The sequence below is a fragment of the Moschus berezovskii genome, chromosome 20 (assembly GCF_049115385.1).
Source record: "Moschus berezovskii isolate FMDL1 chromosome 20, NW_MosBer_1.0, whole genome shotgun sequence".
Taxonomy (NCBI): Eukaryota; Metazoa; Chordata; class Mammalia; order Artiodactyla; family Moschidae; genus Moschus; species Moschus berezovskii.
Genome location: NC_142479.1, coordinates 66183491 through 66205436, shown reverse-complemented (window position 1 = coordinate 66205436; position 21946 = coordinate 66183491). Strand labels below are relative to the sequence as shown.

At 53.9% G+C, this 21946-nt stretch overlaps 1 protein-coding gene across 1 annotated transcript in view; it reads left to right on the top strand.

The window, feature by feature from the left end:
• The first annotated feature begins 13367 nt into the window (after nucleotides 1-13367).
• MGAT5B (alpha-1,6-mannosylglycoprotein 6-beta-N-acetylglucosaminyltransferase B) overlaps nucleotides 13368-21946 on the top strand; it is a 70989-nt gene continuing 62410 nt past the window's right edge. The window contains exons 1-2 of the mRNA XM_055408491.2: nucleotides 13368-14014; nucleotides 17792-17904. Of these exons, the coding sequence (XP_055264466.2) occupies nucleotides 13947-14014; nucleotides 17792-17904 (181 nt within the window). The 5' untranslated portion in view covers nucleotides 13368-13946. The remainder of the gene's footprint in view (nucleotides 14015-17791; nucleotides 17905-21946) is intronic.

Sequence of the window (21946 nt, the reverse complement as noted above, 5' to 3'; positions counted from 1 at the left end):
GTCACACCTGTGGAACAGGTGCCGACAGGTGGAGCTGAGTGCAGCTCAGGAGCAGGGCGGGATTCTCTGAGACGGCTCAACGAGTTCCTGGAAAGTCTCACAAAATGTCTCTGACTTCCGTGAAGTGAGGGAGAGGGTCCAGGAGGGGGCGCACTTCCATGCCCGCCCCGCCCCAGGGCAGCTGCAAGAAGGAACAAGCTGAGGGGATGGGGCCGAGGGAGAGGTGGGGACAGATGTGTGCCCTCCAGGGTCCTGTGAGAGACTTCACGCAGAGGAGACAAGCCCCTCTGCCCTCAGCGTCAGCTCACTGGGCCACCGCTTTCTCAAGTATTCCAAACAAGACCCAATTCATTATCATCTTAAACATTGATTTGTACATATTAAGAAAAAGGGCCCTCAGCTCTGAGAATTGCTGGGCTCTGGGATGATTGATGGCTTTATTAGCTTGCTTCAATTTTATATTTATCAAATTAAACCAGCAGCCAAGGGGCGCTGGATTAAGATTCTTTCTCAGCAGTTGGAGAGAAGATGGGGGAAGAGACAAGTCTTGTGACCCACATTCTAAGAGGAAAGTTTTAAGTACCTACAATAACAGGCTAGAGGCCCTCACAGGGGCTTGGTGGGTCACAGGTCTGGGGCAAAGGCTGTCTCCACACTGGGAATCCTGGGGCTCGGTCCCCATCCTCCACTTCTTCAGTGTTTGCCAATCAAAGCAGCATTTGTTTGGTGTCTGGTCTACAGCTCGCTCTGTGCTGTGTCTGCAAATATACAAGAGCCCGGAGGAACCAGTGGCCCGGTCTCAAGACGAAATCTGAGTTCAAATCTTACTAGCTGTGTAGTTGGGAGCAAGCTGTTTATTTCATTTTTTAAAAATCGAGGTATAATTCCCGTCAAAATCACCCCTTTGAGTATACGATCCAGAGGACCTTAGTATATCCGTAAGACTGCACAACTATGACCGCTATCCAGCCTTAGATCCTTTTATCGCCCTATAAAGAAACCCCCCACCCATCGGCAGCCACGCCCATTCCCCCCTTAGATCCTTTTATCGCCCTATAAAGAAAGCCCTACCCATCAGCAGCCACGCCCATTCCCCCCCCCGCCCCCCCCCGTTGACAAGCCCACAGGAAGTGTTAACCTATGCCATGTGGGATCTCAGTTCCCTGACCAGGAATCAAACCTGAGCTCCCTGCATTGGAAGCCTGAAGTCTTAGCCACTGGGTCTCCAGGGAAGTCCTTAATCCACTTTCTGTCTCTATAGATTTTTCTTATGTGACTGGCTTATTTTAACTTAGCATAATGTCCTCAAGGTCCAACTTCATCGTAGTGTGTGTCAGAACTTCCCTTCTAAGGACAAATAATATTCCATGGTATGTTCATTGGAGGGACTGATGCTAAAGCTGAAACTGCAATACTTTGGCCACCTCATGCGACGAGTTGACTCACTGGAAAAGACTCTGATGCTGGGAAAGGTTGGGGGCGGGAGGAGAAGGGGACGACCAAGAATGAGATGGCTGGATGGCATCACCGACTCTGTGGACATGAGTTTGAGTGAACTCCGGGAGTTGGTGATGGACAGGGAGGCCTGGTGTGCTGTGATTCATGGGGTCGCGGAGAGTCGGACACGACTGAGCGACTGAACTGAACTGAACTGATAGACCACATTTTGTTTGTCCATTCATCCACTGGTGGATATTTGGGCTGCTTCTATCTTTTAGTGATTATGAATAACACTAGTCTTTGAGATTCTACTTTCAATTCCTTGGGGTATATACCCAGAGATGGAATTGCTGGATCTTATGGTGATTCTATTTTAATCTTTTGAGGATCATTCCTTCTTAAGGCTGAATAAATAGCGTTCCATCATATGGATATGCCACAGTTTATCCATTCATCCATCAACAAGCAAGCTTGGGCTGTCTTTGCTCCTTGGCTATTCTGAATTGCACTGCTATGAATGTTTGAGTTCGGGCTTGTGTGTGTGGCTGTGCACTCTTGTTTCTCTTGGGAATAGCCCTAGAATGAAATTACTTCATCCTTTGAGTCTCAGTTGGTTTGTTCCTGAAATCGTAGTTGTGACCTTGCGGGCTTCATATAAATGGATGAGATATATACCCAGTGCAAGGTGGGTGCCCAAGAAATGGAAAATATTAATAAGACAGACAAGAGATCAGTATTTCCTGTGTATCAGGCCCTGTGAGAAGTTCTTGGGTGTAACCTTCACTTTATTTGTTGAACCATTTTAAAAATTGAAGTGTAGTTAACTTACAATGGTGTGATAGTTTCGAGTGTAAAACAAAGTCATTCAATTATATATACATACATATGTATGTATATACCAGTGAACCATTGAAGTTGCTCAGTCGTGTCTTACTCTTTGCAACCCCATGGACTGTAGCTTACCAGGCTCCTCCATTCATGGAATTTTCCAGGCAAGAGTACTGGAGTGGGTTGCCATTTTCTTCTCCAGGGGATCTTCCTGACCCAGGGATCGAACCCAGGTCTCCTGCATTGTAGGCAGACGCGTTACCGTCTGAGCCACGAGGGAAGCCTCTATCCATACATATATATTCTTTTTCAGATTCTTTTTCATTGTAGATTATTATAAGATATTGAATACAGTTCCGTGTATTATATAGTACATGCAATTTTTTTTTAACTAAAAATTTTGGCTGTGCTGGGTCTTCATTGCTGTGAGGCTTTTCTCTAGTGGCAGAGTGGGGGCTGCTCTTCCTTGTGGCGCGCGGGCTTCTCTTGCTGCAGAGAACAGACCCCAGAGGGCAGGCTCCAGTTGTTGTGGCTCAAGACCACGGACTCAATAGTTGTGGCGCACGGACTTAGCTGCTCCACAGCTGGTGAGATCCTCCCAGACCGGGGATCGAACCCAAGTCTCCTGAACTGGTGGGTGGATTCTTTACCACTGAACTGCCAGGGAAGCCCAATAGGTGCAATTCTTACTGTAGAGACGGGGAAACTGAAGCTCTGAGAGTAACTCGCCCAAGATCACAGCTGGGCTGTGAATGCAGACTTGGAGCACAGGCCCCTCTAACTCCAGACCTACACTGTGAATGAGGCGGCAACTTGCAGGATCTTAGTTCCATGACCAGGGATTGAACCTGGACTATGGCAGTGAAAGGGCCAAGTCCTCCTACTGGATCGGACTGCCAAGGAGTTCCCAGAACGAGGCAGCTGCGATCTGGGACTGAGAAGACCACCACCCCCACCCTGCAGAAATCTGCTGTCCTTCAGGTGCTCAGGTGAGCAGACTCACTGCTTCCCTGAGCTGCCTGTCCCCTTGCAGGCCGGAGCCAGGCCACACCCATGCGATGTGCATCAGTTCAGTCAGTTCAGCCACTCAGTCGTCTCCGACTCTTTGCGACCCCACGAATCACAGCACGCCAGGCCTCCCTGTCCATCACCAACTCCCGGAGTTCACCCAGACTCATGTGCATCGAGTTGGTGATGCTATCCAGCCATCTCATCCTCTGTTGTCCCCTTCTCCTCCTGCCCCCAATCCCTCCCAGCATCAGGGTATTTTCTAATGAGTCAACTCTTCGCATGAGGTGGCCAAAGTATTGGAGTTTCAACCTCAGCATCAGTCCTTCCAATGAACACCCAGGACTGGTTTCCTTTAGGATGGACTGGTTGGATCTTCTTGCAGTCCAAGGGACTCTGAGGAGTCTTCTCTAACACCACAGTTCAAAAGCATCAATTCTTCGGCTCTCAGCTTTCTGCACAGTCCAACTCTCACATCCATACATGACTACTGGAAAAACCATAGCCTTGACTAGAAGGACCTTTGTTGGCAAAGTAATGTCTCTGCTTTTTAATATACTATCTCGGTTGGTCATAACTTTCCTTCCAAGGAAAGTTTCATGGCTGCAATCAGCATCTGCAGTGATTTTGGAGCCCCCCCAAAATAAAGTTTGACACTAAAAAAATAAAAAAAAAAATAAAGTTTGACACTGTTTCCACTGTTTATCCATCTGTTTCCCATGAAGTGATGGGACCAGATGCCATGATCTTAGTTTTCTGAATGTTGAGCTTTAAGCCAACTCTTTCACTCTCCTCTTTCACTTTCATCAAGAGGCTTTTTAGTTCCTCTTCACTTCCTGCCATAAGGGTGGTGTCATCTGCATATCTGAGGTTATTGATATTTCTTCTGGCAATCTTGATTCCAGCTTGTGCTTCTTCCAGTCCAGCATTTCTCATGATGTACTCTGCATTATAAGTGTACATGCTGCTGCTGCTGCTAAGTCACTTCATTTGTGTCCGACTCTGTGTGACCCCATAGACGGCAGCCCACCAGGCTCCCCCGTCCCTGGGATTCTTCAGGTAAGAACACGAGTGGGTTGCCATTTCCTTCTCCAATGTGTGAAAGTGAAAAGTGAAAGTGAAGTTGCTCAGTCATGTCTGACTCGTAGCGACTCCATGGACTACAGCCTACCAGGCTCCTCTGTCCATGGGATTTTCTAGGCAAGAGTACTGGAGTGTACATAACACCCCCCAAAAGCCAGGAATAGCACAAGGAGAGGGCTTCTCTGGTGAAGAATTCACTTACAATGCAGGAACAGGAGTGGAGGGTTCGATCCCTGGGTCAGGAAGACCCCCTGGAGGAGGGCATGGTAACCCACTCCAGTATTCTTGCCAGGAAAAGCCCATAGACAGAGGAGCCTGGTGGTCCTCTGTCCAGGTAGTCGCAGAGAGTTGGATACGACTGAAGCCACTGAGCACGCACGCAGCACAGGGAGGCTGACCCTGGGGGTGATACTCAGAGTGAATGGGGACTTGCACAGGGAAACCAGAATTGGTGACAGTGGAAGCTAGCTAGGTTTGGGGCAGGAACTCTTTGGATGGCATGGGAGTGACTATTTCATGAAGGGAAGGGGGCCTGTAAAGTAAAAGTGGGGTGCAGAAGGCAAAGTGAGAGATGGCTCCAGCTGACCACATGTCAGGATGGGCTTAGAAACTGCCCTGTCCCTGTACACATCCACTCATTCAAAATGTCTCTGCTGGATATAGGAACTTTCCTGGCAGCCCAGTGAGTGGTTATGACTCTGCGCTTCCAACACGGGGGACTTTGGTTAGATCTCTGGTCAGGGAACTAAGATTCCACTTGCTGCACTTGGCCAAAACAAAAAACCCTTCTCTACCAGATATAACTTGTATTAGATACTGTCCAGGACATTGGGGGCACATTGGTGAAACAAAGAGATAAAAAATCCTTCTCCTGGTTGGGAGAAGGGCATCGTTACCCTCCCACATCTGCCCCCTCCTCAAACCTCTCAGGGATCTAGAAACGGTCACCGCTTTCCCACCACAAGCTGCGGTGTGGAGGCAGAAGTGAAGGAGGATTGAAGAAGTGGGGAGGGAGCCACGGGGTGGGGGGGGGTGTGGACCCCTTGCCGCACTCCCAGGTGTTGAGAGGCCATTGTCTCTCAAGGGGATGATCTCACATGGGGTTGGATACTAGGAGATCTTGCTAGAAGGGGACAGATTCCAAGCTGGTCTGAGACAGAACTTGAAATCCTCTGAGACATGAAATCTTGTGTCAGCCTTGCCTGAGCAGAAACGAGAGAGGAGCCTTTGGGCAGTTGTTCTTTTGAGATGATCCAGGGATGTTTGGGGAATAGAAAGGGAAAACTGAGGCAGCTGGGTGGTTTCCTGTGACAAGCAGCTCTCAGAGGTGGGGATCTTTATTCCTGGGGGCTGCATTCTCTGAAGGATGCCTGCTCAAGTTAGCCTCCCAGGACCCCTGGACCAGGGTTTTGAAAGCAATGACTGACCTGTGCTCTGAGGTCTGCCAGGCTTGAATTTGGAAGCTGGATCTGCAGTGAACCCTTGAGCAAGATACTTTACCTCTCTGAACTTCTGTCTCCCCATCAGTGAAGTGGAGACATGAGCTTATGCATGGAGAGCATCAAGCTTTGCAGTATCTGGCGGTGCTGGCCCTTTTTAGACAGTATGTGGTTATAACAGATAGCCACACGTGTAGTGACTGAAAGCTACACGGATGTATCATTTTGCTGTTCTGGAGACAGCATCCAAAATGCATCTCATGGGGCTAAATCCAGGTGACAGCAGAGCTGTCTTCTTCCTGGAGGCTCTGGGGAGAATCCATTTCTTTGCCCTTTTCAGCTTCCAGAGGCCACCTGCATTCTGTGGCTTGTGGCCTCTTTATCCGTCTTCAAAGTCAGCAGTGCCTGGTTGAGTCCGTCTTCAAAGTCAGCAGTGTCTGCTCGAGTCTTTTTCATGCTGCCTCCTTCTTCCACGTTTAAGGACCCTTGTGATGACATTAAGCCTACCAGATAATCCAGGATGATCTCCTTATTTTTAAGGACCTCTGATTTACAACCTTCATTCCACTTGCAACCTTGATCTCCTTTTGCCATGTAGCATAACACATTCACGGATTCCTGGGATCTGGACATGGTCATCTTCAGGGACCATGATTCTACTCACCCCAGATAACTGCTCCCATATTCCTACAGTGACCCGTGATGCATCTGGGGAACCTGTCCAGAAAGAAAAGGGGTCATTTTTTTTTGTGGCTATGCCCCATGGCATGCAGGATCTTAGTTCTCTGACCAGGGATTGAACTTGTGCTCCCTGCAGTGGAATCTCAGAGTCTTAACCACTGAACTGCCAAAGAAATCCCTTTTCTATTTTTTTAAAGAGGTTATTTTTTTTTAATTGCCCTACTAAAGAAGATTTAAATAAAATAGCCATGGTAATGGGCTTCCCTGATGACTCAGATGGTAAAGAATCTGCCTGCAATGCAGGAGCCCTGGGTTCGATCCCTGGGTCAGGAGAAGGAAATGGCAACCCACTCCAGTATTCTTGCCTGGAGAATCCCATGGACAGAGGAGCCTGGTGGGCTAGAGTCTCTGGGGTTGTAAGGTGTTGGAAATGAATGACTAACATTTTCACTTTCACTTTCAGCCATGGTAAGAAGATTTAGAATCCCTGAATCATTTCTAGGCACACAGTAGGTGCACAATAAATGGAATCTCACGATCAAGTTAAATGACGAGCTCACCTTTGTCTCCAGTGCTGGGATGGGGTCCACTTGGGAGGGTCCCCTGTCTAGTCCATCCCAGGCTTCCTTGCCTGTCCTTTCACACACACACATGCACACACATGCACATGCATAGACAGACATAGATACAGCCGTGAACTTCCCTGCGGAATAAGAAAATAAAATAGCTATGTTCCCGGCTCCCACAAGCTGTGCAGCAGAATGGCCTTCCGGCATAAATAAAAATAAACCCCAGACGCTGCTTTTCAATCAGAGGATTAGCCTAAATGTTGTGAAACAGAAAGCATGAAATATGCATTGGAGCAACAGCTCTCCCCGCGCCTCGGCCGCCCTGGCCAGCTCGCGGCTGCTTGTTCCCGCCCGGCGAGGCAGCTGATGATTTGTGCAGAGTGTCGGTAAACGTGTTATGACATTATTAATGCTCTGCTCCCTGGCAAAGGACAATGGCCTATTGCCTCTTAGTGTGCTATCTGCAGCGGCAGTCAGAGCACATTAAATGGGGATTTCAGACACCACAAACCTTGCGTTTCTTTGTCTCCTCTTTCCACCCCAGGCCCCTATGAGCTCCCAGAAGCCACCTGGAAGCCTTGAGCAGGGGGGTATGTGGTCAAAGCTGTGATGTCCCTGGAGGCTCCAGAGGGGGTCCATGATGGGCCAGGGAAGCCCCCAGGGAGCCCCTAGAGTCACTAGTACTCTTGTCCTTCCTGGGGCAGAACTGTGTCTTTGCTGGGGTTAGGGGGCCTGGCCTCAGGGAAGCTGGACTTCAGGGGTGGACAGGGCTGGCAGGCTCCCTGCTCTGCCCTCAGGTGACATTTGCAGGGGGATGCCGACGCCAGACCTCCAATGGATCCTATCGTTTTTGCACAATGTTCTAAAAATGTTGGGCTTCCCTTGTGGCTCAGCTGGTAAAGAATCTGCCTGCAATGCGGGAGACCTGGGTTTGATCCCTGGGATGGGACAATCCCCTGGAGAAGGGCAAGGCAACCCATTCCAGTATTCTGGCCTGGAGAATTCCACAGACTGAATAATCCTTTGGGCTCGCAAAGAGTCGGACATGACTGAGTGACTTTTACTTTCATTTTCACCTAAAATATTGAGGAAATTCTCTGGTGGTTCAGTGGTTGACTTAGCACTTCCAAGACGGAGGCTGGGGTTTGACCCCTTGTTGGGGAACTAAGATCCAGCATGCCTCTCAGTGTGGCCAAAAAACAAAACAAAGCCAAAAACTAAAAATATTGATCTACATTTGTAAATGATGTGCCTACACAAAAGAAGCCCAAGTTTCTGACTCCCTTGAAATAACTGGGCCCACAGTCACACAAAGAGATGGTGGCACGTCCCCCTTAGGGACTTCTGTTCTTCTGGTGGTCTCTAATCACTCCAGCCCCTTTCTACTAGGTCCTTGAAGTAGGCTGAACAGTACCCCCATACCCAGCCCCCATTCATGTTCATCTGGAACCTGAGAAGATAGCCTTATTTGGAAATAAATTCTTTTCAGATGTAGTCAGTTAAGATGGGGTCATTTGGGATTACTGTGAACCTGAATCCAATGACTGGGGACCTTCTGATAAGAGGAGCGGACACAGACACACAGAGACAGGCCAGGCGGTCGCTATTGTCTGACTCTTTGCAACCCCGTGGATTGCAGCATCTCCCAGAATTTGCTCAAACTCACGTCCACTGAGTCAGTGATGCCATCCAACCATCTCATCCTCTGTCATCCCCTTCAATCTCTCCCAGCATCAGGGTCTTTTCCGATGAGTCAGCTCTTTGCATCAGGTGGCCAAATATTGGAGCTTCAGCTTCAGCGTCAGTCCTTCCAATGAATATTCAGGACTGATCTCCTTTAGAATGGACTGGCTTGATCTCCTTGATAGCCAAGGGACTCTCAAGAGTCTTCTCCAACACCACAGTTCAAAAGCATCAATTCTTCGGCTCTCAGTCTTCTTTAAGGTCCAACTCAGATCTGTACATGACTACTGGAAAAATCATAGCTTTGACTAGATGGACCTTTGTTAGCAAAGTGATGTCTCTGCTCTTTAATGTGCTGTCTCGGTTTGTCAGAGATTTTCTTTCAAGGAGACAGACAAAGGCAGAGACTGGAGAGATGCAGTTATAGGCCAAGGATGCCAAGGACTCCTGGGTCCTGCCAGAAGCCAGCAGAGGGGCATGTGACAGTCTCCCTCAGGGCTTCTAGAAGGAACTGACTCTACCAACACCTGATTTAGGACTTGTGGCCTCCAGAACTGTACGAGAATACATTTCTTTCTTTGGCGACACTGAACACCAAGTAGGATCTTAGTTCCCTGACCAGGAATTGAACTTGGGCCTCCTGCAATGGAAGTGTCAAGTCCGAAACCACTGGACCACCGGGGATTCCCGAGAATAAACACATGTGCTTTGAAGCCCCTCAGTCTGTGGTAGCCTATTGCAGCATCCTGAGGAGACTATGGAGCTTTCTTCCCTTCTCTGCATGGCCCTTGTTGTTGTTCAGTTGCTAGGTCATGTCTGACATTTTGTGACCCCATGGACTGCAGTACACCAGGCTTCCCTGTCCTTCACTATCTCCTGGAGTTTGCTCAAACTCATGTCTATTGAGTTGGTGATGCCATCCAACCGTCTCATCCTCTGTTGTCCCCTTCTCCTTTTGCCTTCTGTCTTTCCCAGCATCAGGGTCTTTTCCAATGAGTTGACTTTTCACATCAGATGGCCAAAGTATTGGAGCTTCATCTTCGGCGTCAGTCCTTCCAATGAATATTCAGGGTTGATTTCCTTTAGGATGGACTGGTTGGATCTCCTCGCTGTCCAAGGGACTCCTAAGAGTCTTCTCCAGCACCGCAGAGCATGGCCCATCATCTAGGTACTTTGAGTTCAACCCTCTTTAACAGCGCTACATCACCCATATTCCCCAAATCCCTCCCCTGGAGTCCTGCTCCCCGTTTTGGACAGAGGCCCCCCCGCCCCCGCCGCTGCCTGGCCAGGGCCTCCTGCTGGCTCTGGGCTTCTCCTGACCCTTCTAGCCAGACCATCAGGTCATGGGGAAGGCAGTGTGGGAGAATCCAGGAGGTGTCACGTTCAGAGCTCTCAGGCCGATACAGGATCTACACCCAACCCCCTACACTGGGCTCACTTGTGATTCTGTTTATAGTCTCAAAAGAGAAAAACTGTAGAAAGGAGAGGGTTTCGGGGTCTGATGTGACCTGGTCTCCTGAGTCTGTAGATGTGCCCCCCAGCCGGTGTATCCTCTCTTCTCCTCTTGTTTGTTTAGGGGCACTCTGCTTCTTTCTCTGAAGATGGTGGGTATTTTTCCAGAACATGAGTATTTCTCCAATGGTTCTCCACCTGGCCAACTATGTGGGCATAACTTGTGGCATTAAAAAACAAATGTATCCAGGGCTCAGCTTCGTGTGTGTGTGCTCAGTCCTGTCGGACTCTTTGCAACCCCAAGGACTGTAGCCCACCAGGCTCCTCTGTCCATGAATTTTCCCAGCAAGAAAGCTGGAGTGGGTTGCTATTTCCTCCTCCAGCGGATCTTCCTGACCTAGGGATTGAACTCGAGTCTCTTGCATCTCCTGCATTGGCAGGAGCATTCTTTACCATGAAACCACCTGGGAAGTGCTTTATTTACCTTAGGAACTGAAACAAAATAATGACTCTCTGTTTTGTTATGTTCTTACAGATGATTCTGCTGTGGGTCAGGATTGAGACCCACTGGCCTACAGGGCAGGGTCTCGGTTTGGGTTCCCCAGAAGTAGATTCTTTCTTATTTTTTAACTTTTTGGCCACACCACGTGGCTTGTGGGATCATAGTTCTCTGACCAGGGAACCTGTGCTCCCTGCAGTGGAAGTGTGGTGTCTTAACCACTGGACTGCCAGAGAAGGAGCCACACATTTATTTAGGAAGTGACCCCAGGAACAAGGAGTAGGGGATGAGACAGGGGAGGAAGAAAGCCAACATGGGGTGCATGAAAGAGCGAGTTACCACTGTGGGCAGCTGGAACTCAGGGAACCAATGTGGATCTTCCCTGAGATGGGGAGGTGGGCAGCTATTCCTTGAAGGCTGCTTCTGGGGCAGGAATTCCCTGACACTTCTGCCTACCTGTATTCTCAGTGATGTGCCTGCTGGCATGTAGAGGTGAATGCCTGGGGAACAGGCTGAGGTAAGAGCAGTGGCGGCTTCAGATGGACAATACCAAGAAAAATCACAGCCAACCGGCTGGGAGGGCTCCGAGGTGCTGGGTAACCCCTGAGTGGGGACTCACAAGTTTTCTCCGAAGGGCTGCAGCACGGTGGACAGCAAGCCAAGCCCCATACACTGAGCTACGCTGCAGAGGCCGCCAATGGGCACACAGACCCCGAAAGGAAGAGGCAGCCGGGTGGTCTGGCTCCGTGTCCTTCACTGTCTGCCCCAAGCCTCCCTGCCTGGCTCGAGCCTGCAAAGGCAGCGGGTGCTTTCTCCCGGCACATCTCAAAGCCCATGTCCAAGAGGGCAAGACCCAGGGTGGGAGGGTACCCTCTGTCACCTTCAGAAATCTGGCTTCTGGTTGAGAGAAGGCCATTTCCTCCCATGAGCCACACTAGGCATGACCATGACTTTGGAGAGACCCCCATCTTCTCCTCTCCCCTGTGGCCTAAAATGCCAACCAAGTGCCAGTGTGTGCCCCGGAGCTTGCTCACAATCGGCAGGACATTTCATGCCCGAGTGTGGCTGTGGCTTTCGCCCTGACATTCAAGGTTTCGGTTATTGCCTGAGTGTACAGCAGACGTAAGGGTCCAGGAACAAAATGATTTAGATCCCTGCCCTCAGAGATCTCCTTGGCCAGCCTGCCATGATGCCCAAATTTCCTGCCACCATTTGTCACTCTTCCACACCAAGGCCCGGTCAGCACGTCCTTGTTCAATGCAAATTTGTCACCTAGCTGGAGTTAACACATTAATCCGCCAACACCAATTCATCATCGGCTTTCACATTACTGGCGAGCATGGTGATGAGGTAATGGAACACTGGACAGGTGAATTTTGATGAGGAAGGAGCAGGAAAAGCAGACCGTGAGTCACAGCTGGTGAGAAATGGCCCTGATCGGGGCTGGGGGGTGGGCTAGGCGAGCAGCAAAGGGGCAGGGGGTGGGAGGAGGGGAGGCAGGGGCCTGGTTGGACCAGACAAGGACTGGATGGACCAGTATAGAGGTTTCCGCTTCTGGAAAGGCCCTCAGGGTCATTGGTGTCCTTCACATGGCCTGAGGCCTTGGGCTCTTCCCAGCCTGGGCCTTCTCTGGCTGTGCCTGGCCAAGCTGGTCTGGCAAGTGCCCTTCCTGCCTGAGCAGCGTCCTCAGATCCAGGCTTGGTTCTTGCTCCGGGTGCTCACAGGGGCCACTGACCCCTCTCTGCAAAGGCAAACACCTCTCCAGGGTCAAGAAGTGGAGGTAGGCTGGGTGGGGGTGAAGGGAGGACATGTATGTTTCCTGGAGTTGGAAGGAGCCTTAGTGAACCTCACGTGTGCCTGCCAAGTCGCTTCCGACTCTTTGTGACCCTATGGGTTGTAGCCTGGCTCGTCTCCTCTGACCATGGGATTCTCCAGGCAAAAATACTGGAGTGGGTTGCCATTTCCTCCTCCAGAGGAATCTTCCTGACCCAGGGATCGAACTCGTGTCTCCTGCGACTCCTGCATTGCAGGTGGATTCTTTACCGCTGAGCCATGGGGTGGGGTGGGGCACGGTGAGGGAAACCGAGGAGTCTCCTTGAGTTTTAGGCATCACCCACTGGTTATCGGAGGGTCTGAGACTAGAACCCAAGCCTACAGAGCACCCACCTGCCCCTGTTTCTGGGCTCAGAGGAAGAGCCTCAGTGTCACAGGCCCTGTTCAAAATAAGGATGAAAAGGAGAGCTGCTGCAGTCTCTGTCCAGAGAGGGCCAAAGGATGGGTGAAGGTTGCAAAGCGAAATCGTGGGTGTGAAGAGGCCGATGTAGAAGCCCTGTGGCCGCAGAGGCAGGGGCAGCGACCCGAGGGAGGGCCCTGGCACCGGGCATAACGGGGCAACCTCCTCCTAACGCCGACCTCCTCTGTGCTCTGCGGGAGCCCGAAGCAGCCCTCGACCCTGCACCCGGCATGCTTCCGAAAGCGGGGCCTGGGGAAGTTGCAGGGCTGGAAGGAGGCTCAGGGACGCCCGCCCGCTCGCCTTCCCACGCCAGCGCCCCGCCTCGGGCCTGGAGACAGCGCCGCGGGGCCGCGGCCACGAGGTGGCGCCGGCGCGCCGAGGAAGCGTGGCGGCCGCTCCCGGGCCGCCCCAGCCGCTACTTGGCCGCCTCCTCCGAGGAAACAATGCGGCGCCTCCGGGCGTAACGCAGCGCGGGGCCGGACACCGGACACCCGAGCGCGGGCAGCGGCGAGAGCGGGCGGCAGCGCGGGCGCGGGGCGCCTCGCCGGGGGCCATGGGCGCGGCGCGGCACGCGGCCGGGAAGCGGCGCGGCCCGGAGGCGCGGGGGGCCGGGGCGCGGGGCCGGGGCCGCCGCTAGCCGGCACCGAGGGCGCGGGCCCGGGCGGGGATGAGGGCGCCCGCGGCGGGGAGCCCGTCTGCGCGTCGCGGCGCCGTCCCGCCCTGCGAGCGAGCCCGAGCAGGCAGACGCGCGGCCGGCGGTCTGGGGGCGCGCCGCCTCCCGGCCTCCAGAATGTGAAGCGGGGAGGGCGGAGACGCAGAGACGGCCCGGCCGGGCGCCCTCGCCGGCCTCCGGCAGCCGCGCCGCTCCCCGGCCCCTGCCCGCCGAGCCCCCCGGCCCCGAGCCCCCTCCTCGCCTCGCTCGCACCCGGCTCCGGCCCGCAGAGGGTTCGCGGCCAGGACGTGGCCAGAGCCGAGCTCGGGACCGGCCGGCCGGCCTCGCCCTCGGCTTCTCGCCCGGACAAGTTTGAACGATGATCACAGTCAACCCCGATGGGAAGATAATGGTCAGAAGATGCCTGGTCACCCTGAGACCCTTTCGGTAAAGTTCTTTCCCGTTGGCGCGGGGAGGGCTTTTTCTCCAAGGGGGCGCGGGGTAGGTGGGCGAGGTCAGTCCCTGCGAGGGTGCCTGTCCCTAGGGTGACTGTGACTGTCCCAGTAGCAGAGCGGTGCGGTTTGTGTTTCCACCCTTGGTGGTGGCCAGCGGGGCTGGGAAAGGCATGGAGCAGCGGTCGCGGTTCGGGTGGGGAGGGTGTGTGATTCCGGGACGTGGACCGAGTTTGGTCTAGATTCGGAGAGGACTCGGGGTGCGTAGGTGGGAAAGGGGGCAGAAATCACCCATGTTGTGGTCCTGGGCCCGGGAAGTTGCCCCAGCCGGGACTCCCCTTCCCTGCCTCTCCGGTCCTTCCCCACCTCGCGATCGGCCCCACCCCGGCGGCAAAGTTAGCGCTCGGAGCGGGGCGGCACCCCCACCCTGCCGGCCCGCCCGCCCACCCCTCCGCCCGAGCAGCCCTCTTTGACCCCGCCTCCTGCGCGGCGGTGGGTGCGGGCCTCTGTCCCACGGGAGGGCCCCGAGATTGTGGCAAGGACCCCCCGCCCCTACTGGGAATTCTGTCCCCAATCGCGGGCCTTGGAGAGGTTGGGGCAGGGGAGGAGGGGTGGCCAGAGCGTGGGGGCAGGATGGAACACGAGACCGACCTCCTACTCCCACCTGGGCGGTCCAGGTCAGGCAGGGCTATGGACTCTGGGGGGCTGGCTGGGCTCTGCGGATCCCACCCCAGGGACCCCCAGAGCCTGGCAGTTCCGGGGCAGCTACTGCTCCTCCCAAGTGCCGTCGGAGCCGGGCCTGCAGCCAGGGTTGGGGCGCTAAGTGATGAGCGCCTAGCAGAATTAGGGTGTCATCTCGTCCAGGGGCTGGACAGCAGAGGTGGCGACGGAGGGTGCTGTGGGACCTGGGGCGGAAAAGGGGGTGGCCTGACTCCGGATGCGGTCTCAGGTGGGATTTGGGTGCAGGAGGGAGCCTGTGAGGGTGGGAACTGTACAGGCAGAGATGCCTAAAGTTTGGGGTGCGGGAGGGGCCAGATTTGAGCCCCTCCGCTCCATACCTGAGGCGGAGACAGGGGACCCCTCCTATGCTCCCCACTCCAGATGGGGAGCCTGTGGTTCCCACCTCCCCATTCCTTCCACCCCTTGCTCCCACCCCCCACCCCCAGTCTACTGTGCAGAGTTGAGGAGACAACCTTTAGGGCAACAAGGATCAAGCTGGACCTCCAGTGTCCAGAGGATGCAAGAGGACTACAGAACTGGGGCTCCCCAGGGTAGAGCCTTGGGCAGGTGATTGGTCATGTCAAAAGCCCCCACCCCACTAAAGTTCCCCTGCAAAGCGGGCTGGGAAGCTATCATCTCTGGAAAGGACCTTGTTCCTCCAGGGAAATCCTCAAATCCCTAGCCAACCAGACAGTCCTCAGCCCTGTCTCTCCCACCCAGTGTTGGCCTATCCCTCCAGGCTATGGGAAGCCCAGCCGTTGACCTCAGCTTGGCTGGACATTTTGCAGTACGGTTGAAGGTGGTGGCTGACCGCAGCACCACGGACAGCGCCAGCTCCCTTAAGCTCCTTCCCTCTGGAGTCCTGCCCCGGTGGCTCTTTCTGGCTGTTTCCTAGAAACAGGATTCAGAGGTGGGATTGCCTAGGTTCCCCTCCCCTCCCCCCAGGTTATGTAATTTCACCTCAGGGTAATCCTAGGCTGCCCAGAGACCCACAGCCACCAGTGAAGTCTTCAAATCCGTTTCACATGGTTGGGGGTGGTGGTGTCGTGTTTACAGCCTCCAACCATATCACCTCTACTTGTTCATCCTCCAGGGCAGACTGCTCCTGTTGGTTTTCCCAGAGTCTCTGGCAGGGTCCTTACTCTCTAGCTGCTTCTGGAATATTGCTTGAATAGATACGAGGGTGGACAAAATCATCTTAATTTGAAGCTACTGTAAATGACCCCAGGATTGGGGTCTGGCAGAGAGAGATGCAGATGAGGTGTTGGGGCTTGAGGTTCTGTGCTAAAGGCCTAGGTATCTTCTCATAGGAGGTTTTTGGACCCTGGAAGTCCAGTTCAAAACATGAGTACCCTGTAGCTGGGGAAGGGGAGGGAGAGGTGGGGGACAAGAAACTTGGAGAGATCCATCCTTGTCCTCAGGCTGGGGGGACAAACTGCTTTTCTCCAGGATCTTCTTAGGTGTGTGACCACCCTCCCCCTACAATGTCCCTCTGACTGCTAGCCTGAGACCAGCCTGGCTTCATCTTGGGGATCCAAGGGCCAGAGCCCCACCCCCAGGCTTGGTGGAATTCAGTGAGGGGTCTCTGGGAGGTGAGGGAGCTGGGGGAAGCTCCCTTTTCCATCTCTGCTTTGGGGTTTGTTCTGCTCCCCTCTCTGATTTAATCTCTAATGGCTTCCTTTAAATATGGGTTGGGAATTTTGTTGTGCTTTTATTTTTTTTCCACAATTATGTGTTTTCTTTAATGGACCAAATTTTAATTAAATACTGCTCTGCCAGTTTCAGATAATGAAGATTAAAATGCATAAAGCAAGTCTTGCATAGAGATACAAACAAATGTGGGGTTTGAGGATGGGGGTGGAGGTGGGGAGATGGAGGTCTCTGGCGTGACTTGTGGAGTTCTCCATGGTGAGGCTGGCTCCACCAGAAGTGGGGTTCTTCACCCTGACCTGGAGGGAGGCAGCTCCCCTTTCAGCTCTGCCAGCTTGTCAAGTCCTCAAATAGACTCAAGGTCCCAGAACAGCCTCCACCTCTGCTGCCCTAAGGCCAGATTGGCCCAGAATCTAGTACAGAAGCAGCAGGAGCCTGGGGCCAGACGTGAGGGTGGGTTCCCTGCTGGGTGTCCCCCTGGAGATTCCCTAGTGCCACTTGGCATGTAATCAAGTGCTATGTGTTGAAGTATAAACAGTTGTGTTTTGGTCAACTCCCTGGAACACTGTGACCGCACACACTTGTGTGACCCTCCTTACACGGGGATTGACTTACTCTGACCAGTCTGTGGTGCAAGCCCCCATGTGCCTGCCTGGTGAAGCTGTGGGTTAGGGAGAGTCTGGACACAGAGGGTGGCCACATGACCCTTCCCTTCTAGACCTTAACATCTGGTAGTAATGGGAGCCTCCCCTCCACCCCTACCCCAACCCTGAACATGACAAGGCAGTGTTCAAGCGAGCTCATGACTGGTTGTAGCAGCAAGGCCTGTGTGCACAGGAGCTGACCATGTTCCAGGTGATTGATGCGATCCAGGTGGGGTTTGTCTGGACCAATTACTTGCCCTCTAGCTGGTGTCGGGTTCTGCTATCTTCACCTATACCAGTGGTCCTCAAACTTGAGCCTGTATCTGGGTGAGCAGGAGAACCTGTTTAAGCACACTGTTTATCCCCCTCCCAGAGTGTGTGACTCTGTAAGCCAGGGACTGGGACCCAAGAACGCGCATTTGTAATGTGTCCAAGCTGATGCTGATGCTGCTGGCCTGGGGACCACACTGTGAGGACCTCTGCTGTCAAGGGGCCAGCTTCTGTCTGGAGGCTAGGAGCTGCCTGACCTCATACCTTGTGTGCCTCAGTGTCCTTCATGGTTTTTTGTGTCTGGCTCGTGGTCACTTCTCTGTAGTCCAGCTGTCTTTATCCTGTGTGACGGGAGACCTCCTGGCCCGGGAGCTCAGCCCCCTGATCTTTTACTCCTCCATTTAGCCATCCTTCCTCACTCATTCATTCATAGGGAGCCCTTACGGCATCGGAGTGCGTGTGCTGACCTGCCCTATTGCTCTCCGCAGGCTTTTTGTCCTGGGCATCGGCTTCTTCTCGCTCTGCTTCCTGATGACGTCTCTGGGAGGCCAGTTCTCAGCCCGGCGCCCGGGGGACTCCCCCTTCACCATCCGCACAGAAGGTATCTTGGTGGGGAAAGGGATGTAGGGGTTTGGGGTCCTTTGAGCCTCACCCTGCAGGAGTCTTTCTGGGGCTCTGTCTTGGGGGTCTGGCCACCTTGGTGGACGTGTGAAAGGCTGGGGCTTTAGCTCTTGACCTGGCTGTACTCATCAGCCTCCTTCTGGCTCAGGTTCCCGGGTTAGGAAGGGCCTTTGAGCCAGGAGCTCCCCGGCATCACAAGGGATGGCCTGTGTTGCTCGACTAGTGGGGCAGTTTGGGGTCTCTGGATGTGACCCCTGTCTCTTTGAGACACACGCAGTCTGCCCCTTTGGCCCAGGCTGCGGCCACAGCACAGGCGAGACTGGCCGTGGACTCACGTGCCTTATCTCCAAGCTCTGTGGTCCTTCATCCCTGCCCATGCGATACTTGCGAGGCCGGGGAATGGAGGTTCAGAGTGTGGGCTCTGGGGACCAGATGGGCTTGGTTTGTACCTGGTTCAGCACCTACCAGCTGTGTGCCGTTGGCCAGGTCACTTAACTCACTTGCAGAGAAGGAGAGGAGTGACTGTTTTCAGGGGTCAGGTTGGATGAGCTCACGTGGCACAGGGTGTGACTGGGTGATGGTCTGGGAGACCTCCTCCTGAAGGTGGGTCCTGCCCCCCTCCGTGCTGCTCAAGGAAGAATGGAGAGAGGTTCAGAAAGTCCTGCTTGGTGTGTCATGGGGGCTGTCCTGGTAACTGCGGGAAGGAGGGACATAGTGGGGAAACGGAGGTGAGGGGGGTTTCTGGAACTGTTCAGGGGGCTGCTCTGTGGACTCTCCCCTTCCCCCCACTCCCCAGGAAGTCTTTGTTTGACATCCACCTTCTCGAATCCCCAGGCCTCATCTTTCTGACTCCCCTATTCCCAGTGATGGATAAACCCTCCAGTAGGATGGGTTGTTGTCTGGGGTGGGTGCTCTGATGGGCACTTACTCTGCCATCTGGCGTCTCCTCTTTAGATTCATGCCTTCAGTTTATCATGTGCTTCTCTAAACTTGCAAAAAACTCCCAGCAGGAATTTCACATTTATTAGTCATTCAAACCTGAATGTAAATGAATCTGTCCCTTCTGTGATATGAATGGGAGGTCCCTCGGTCTCTTTGAGCCTCCGTCTTCTCCTCTGGTAAATGGGGCTAACAGTGCCCACTTCCCCCATGATTGTATGAGGGGGTGTGAAGACACCATAGATGCAGGGTCTTGAGCAGTTTCTGGCAGAGAGTGTGAGCTCTGCAAACATTTACTGGCTGTGCTGAGTCTGAGATGCAGGAGAGGATATTCAGGGAAGAGGACCAAGGAGGTGCCAGGACCTGGGATCTCTGCGTGGGAGACTCCTGAGGATTGAGATTTGAGGAGGGGGTGAGGCAGTTGTGAAGGTGCCCATGAAGGGTAGCTTGGGGACGGGTGGGGGGAGGTTGAGAGTCGGGGGTGGGGAATAAGGAGCGATGCTCAGGCTACCTGGGGGCCACCCCGGGCAAGGGGGCATGTCTGTCTGGGTGGGCTGCTGCAGGGGGCTGGGCAAGCTGCCCTCCGAAAGGTCAGGGACCCAGGAGGTGGGAGTCAGACTGGAGGAGGGGTGTGTGGGTGTGCTTTGGTTCTAGTGCTCAGCTCCCCGATGGGGCCCCCATTCTGGCAGTGCTCAGAGGGCCAGGGCTTGTGGGGGTCTTGCTGGGCTCTGTACTACGCACTTCTGCCCAGCATGGGGAGAAGGGGCCCAGCTCCAACCTAGATATTGTGTCCAAGGGGAGAGCAGAGCTACCAAGGGGAGAGGACTTGCCCAGGGTCCCTCAGGGAGACTAGAAGCATGCGTAAGTGTGTGTGTGTGTGTGTGTGGTGCACATGTTTAAACTTTCCATCAGAGTATGTGCTGTGTGTGTGCTTAGTCGCTTCAGTCGTGTCTGACTCTCTGCAGCCCATGGACTGTAGCCCGCCAGGCTCCTCTGTCCATGGGGAGTCTCCAGGCAAGAATACTGGAGTGGGTTGCCATGCCCTCCTCCTGGGAATCTTTCCGACCCAGGGATCGAACCCAGATTGCCCGCACTGCAGGCCGCTTTTTTACTGTCTGAGCCATCAGGGAAGCTCTTTTCTATCAGAGTATAGTATTCAGAAACTGAACCTGTCTAGGCACTCAGCAACCTAGATCCAGAGACAGAGCATCATCCGTCCCCAGAAGCACCCTCAGGCTTCCTTCCACTCTCCACTTCCCCGCGGACTCCGGGAACTGACACAGAGGAGCGTCGCCCGGATCTCTGACTTTATGAGGATGGCTTCCTCTGGCAGGTGCTCTGTTGCCTGCGCCTTTTTCTCTCCATATTGCATTTGTAAGATTCACCCCTCTCCTGGCATGTGCTTGCCGAAGATTGTTTTCCACTGCCCCGGCAGCATCCATTGTGTGACTGTGACACAGTGTATTTATCCACCCTGCCCCGGGGCGGACCCTGGGCTGTTCCCAGCTTGGGACATTCCTGATTTGCGCTGCTGTGAACATTCCAGCACGTGTCTGTGGTGGACACATGTGGGCATTTCTGTCGGGCCCACCTGGGGGTGGGGCTGCAGGTCTCCTCTGTGCTGTGAAACCAGTTCTCAGACCCACGTGTATCCAAGTCTTTTCACACCTCCCAGGCTCCCTGGGCTGGGAACTTCCTGCCTGGAATCTGGAAGGAAAGGCCGGGAGGGGAGCTGGACCAGGACAGGGGCCTCTGGGAACCCCGGGGAGGTGACCCCAACCTGGTTCACCTCCCAGGTCCCATTGTCCCCTCAGTGTCTTTCATGTCCTTGGTTTGAGCTGATTTGCTTGGGGAGATCCATAGAAGGGACTCGGAAGAGCCTCAGGTTTGCGCTGGGGATTTAGAATCCTGATCCTGTAAGAGATGCCGCCTCAAAGGAGACCCCGGGCTTAGGGCGGCCCCGCAGACAACCTAGGAGGTGCCAGCCTGTCTATTCAGGAGCTGCCCGGGGAAGGATGGGTTGGCCGTGGGGGACGGTTGGAAGGGGTCTGGGGAGCGAGGTCACGGTGGGGCTGGGGGTTAGATAGTGTTTGTTCTGGGGATCTGTGCAGGCCCAAAGCAGAACTAGAAGAAGGAAGCCCACTCAGGGTTAGAAAAAAAAAAAAGATAGAAAAAATAACTCGGAAAGAAAAGCCCTCCTCTGGTCAATAACACCATCTGAGCACAAATAGGGAAGTGACCTGTCTTTTCCTCGCCTGTCAAGCCTGTGAGGGGAGCGCGTCCCCAAGAGGGCGTGACTGGGGGAGGGGCAGGGTGCAGGTTTTTCCCTAAAGAGAGGGGAGCCTTCCACCACCTCTCCCTGGGGAGGTTCTGGGTTCCACTGGGGGCCAGTTCCTATTTTGTGATGAAGTTCTCTAGTTTGGGGAGAGAAGTGTGACAGACATCTCATTCTCTATTTTACACACTCATCCTCACATGCAGGGAAGCAGGAGGCTGAGCAGAGACTCGGATCTGGGAGGAGGGCTAACCTAATTCCCTCTCGCTGTGGTTGGGCCCTGCTTGGTGGGAGGATTTTTTTCTTTTTTTTTTATGCTCCCTCTGCAGTCCTCAGGGCTTCCCTGGTGGCTCAGCTGGTAAAGAATCTGCCTGCAATGCAGGAGACCTGGATTCGATCCCTGGGTTGGGAAGATCCCCTGGAGTAGGGAAAGGCTACCCACTCCAGTATTCTGGCCTGGAGAATTCCGTGGACTGTGTAGTCCACGGGGTCTCAAAGAGTCGGACACGACTGAGCGACTTTCACTTCTCCAGCCCTCACTTCACACCCCAGTTCCTCTTTGTCGCCTCCTTTTGTCTTAAGAGGAACTTTCTTCCCTTCTCATGACAGGGGACTTGAACTTGTGTCCGAGGCCTCTCTCCCGAGGTTTCCGCAGATTCCCTCGGAGTCCATGTGGCTGTTCCTAGCTCGCCATCTCGTCTGGAAGTAGAGGTCAGAGGCCATCTCCGGGGACAGGGCTGCAGGCTGGAAGTGCTTGATTCAGCCGCTTGTGTCTGCCCTGAGCTCTCCCGGTGGACTGACCCCAGCC